General features: G+C 45.0%; 1 protein-coding gene across 2 annotated transcripts in view; it reads left to right on the top strand.

Annotated features, from left to right (window-relative positions):
- The window catches only part of LOC118228863 (tetratricopeptide repeat protein 39A-like), a 23,573-nt gene that overhangs the window by 14,137 nt on the left and 6,936 nt on the right, over positions 1–2,500 (top strand). For both annotated transcript variants that reach the window (XM_035420397.1, XM_035420396.1), the window contains 3 exons: positions 378–421; positions 1,519–1,586; positions 2,005–2,069. In XM_035420397.1, coding sequence (XP_035276288.1) covers positions 378–421; positions 1,519–1,586; positions 2,005–2,069 — 177 coding nt within the window. The remainder of the gene's footprint in view (positions 1–377; positions 422–1,518; positions 1,587–2,004; positions 2,070–2,500) is intronic.

The raw sequence follows: 2,500 nt of genomic DNA, 5'->3' as shown, positions 1-2,500 counted from the left end.
ACCCCCCTGTCTCTCCACCCTCACCCCTACCCCCTATCCCCACATGTCATCTTTCTCACCTGTGTGTGAGAATACCTGCAGAGGTTCCCACCCTCATTCCTTACAGGTGTATTAAACCTGTCCCTAAATGCTGTTGATGTGATGTAAATGGGCGGAGTTGCCTACCCGCAACTCCACCCATGAGAACATCAGGGCCAAGCTTTTCTCATTAATGGAAAACACCCAAATGGTGTTAGATAATCACAGAAAACAGGAAAGCCATTAACCCAAAATATTATTACAATTATTTTTTGGCCTCAGTCAGTGACACTGTGCGGGTGATCCTGTCCTGTCCAGGTTTGTGACAAGACTTTTCTTCTTTTTCTTTTTTTTTAAAGGTTTCGCAGAAAATCCTCTCGCATCAACAAGAGCTACACCGAAGGTCAGTAGTGTGTTCAGATACCAGAGATAGTAGTAGTCTGGTAATGGTGTGACAGAGCCACTATCTGCAGTGTGGATGGTTGTAATGCTGCAGTACTGCAGTCTGGTAATGGTGTGACAGAGTCACTATCTGCAGTGTGGATGGTTGTAATGCTGCAGTACTGCAGTCTGGTAATGGTGTGACAGAGTCACTATCTGCAGTGTGGATGGTTGTAATGCTGCAGTACTGCAGTCTGGTAATGGTGTGACAGAGTCACTATCTGCAGTGTGTATGGTTGTAATGCTGCAGTACTGCAGTCTGGTAATGGTGTGACAGAGTCACTATCTGCAGTGTGGATGGTTGTAATGCTGCAGTACTGCAGTCTGGTAATGGTGTGACAGAGTCACTATCTGCAGTGTGGATGGTTGTAATGCTGCAGTACTGCAGTCTGGTAATGGTGTGACAGAGTCACTATCTGCAGTGTGGATGGTTGTAATGCTGCAGTACTGCAGTCTGGTAATGGTGTGACAGAGTCACTATTTGCTGTGTGTATGGTTGTAATGCTGCAGTACTGCAGTCTGGTAATGGTGTGACAGAGTCACTATTTGCTGTGTGTATGGTTGTAATGCTGCAGTACTGCAGTCTGGTAATGGTGTGACAGAGCCACTATCTGCAGTGTGGATGGCTGTAATGCTGCAGTACTGCAGTCTGGTAATGGTGTGACAGAGCCACTATCTGCAGTGTGGATGGTTGTAATGCTGCAGTACTGCAGTCTGGTAATGGTGTGACAGAGTCACTATTTGCAGTGTGGATGGTTGTAATGCTGCAGTACTGCAGTCTGGTAATGGTGTGACAGAGCCACTATCTGCAGTGTGGATGGTTGTAATGCTGCAGTACTGCAGTCTGGTAATGGTGTGACAGAGTCACTATTTGCTGTGTGTATGGTTGTAATGCTGCAGTACTGCAGTCTGGTAATGGTGTGACAGAGTCACTATCTGCAGTGTGGATGGTTGTAATGCTGCAGTACTGCAGTCTGGTAATGGTGTGACAGAGTCACTATTTGCTGTGTGTATGGTGTATTTCTGTATTACTGTAGTAATGGTCTCTCCCTTCTCCAGAGGAACTCCACGCTGAGCTGTGCTATGCCGAATGTCTCCTGCAGAGGGCAGCACTAACCTTCCTCCAGGTAGAAACTGAAATTGCGGGCAAAAGATAATTATTATACCTTGTGCCCTCCCTCTCTCTTTCTCTCTCCCTCTCTCTGTCTCTCTCACTCTCTCTCTCTTTCCCTCCCTCCCTCCCTCCAATCTGTGGAATCAGGCATAAACAGGATTTTTTTTTTACAAACTATTTTCAAATATAAATTGTTTGATTTATTATATCATTTAAAAAAAAATTGCAATAATCTGCAGGCCAAATTAGCCAATGATCTGTAACGCGATGCCTTCCGAAACTTGCTGGAACCAATCAAACCAATCTCACAAACTGTAACTGTCATTTCCAGATGCCCTGGAGATATAGTGTCTGGTGCCGAGACTTACTTTTATCTGACTGTGGTTCTCTTTTGGGCTCCTTCATAACTACAAATTTTCTATTTTCTGCAGGATGAAAACATGATTAGCTTCATCAAAGGAGGGATTAAAGTGAGGAACAGCTACCAGATCTACAGGTATGTTTTTTTTTTGTTTTTTTTTTTAAAACCAACCTATTTTAACTGCCAACATTCAGAATAAAACTCCTCTTTCAAACAATTGCATGTTTTTATTTTTCTTTGAAAAGTCTTAGAGATATGCGAGAGTGTCTCAGAGTGTAATCAGAAGTGCCTGAGATGAGTATTCAGCCCAGGTTTGGTAGTGTTACTCACTCCTTCTCTTTTCCGTTCTGCTGAATATACACAGGGGCGACATAGCTCAGGAGGTAAGACCGATTGTCTGGCAGTCGGAGGGGTTCAAACCCCGCCCTGGGCGTGTCGAAGTGTCCTTGAGCAAGACACCTAACCCCTAACCCCTAACTGCTCTGGCGAATGAGAGGCATCAATTGTAAACCCCCCCCCCCCCCCCCCCAGTGTAACCGCAGTACCTTCATCCCACCACTAGGTGT

The sequence above is a fragment of the Anguilla anguilla genome, chromosome 6 (assembly GCF_013347855.1).
Source record: "Anguilla anguilla isolate fAngAng1 chromosome 6, fAngAng1.pri, whole genome shotgun sequence".
Classification (NCBI taxonomy): domain Eukaryota; kingdom Metazoa; phylum Chordata; class Actinopteri; order Anguilliformes; family Anguillidae; genus Anguilla; species Anguilla anguilla.
This window is presented reverse-complemented; position numbering and strand designations above follow the sequence as displayed.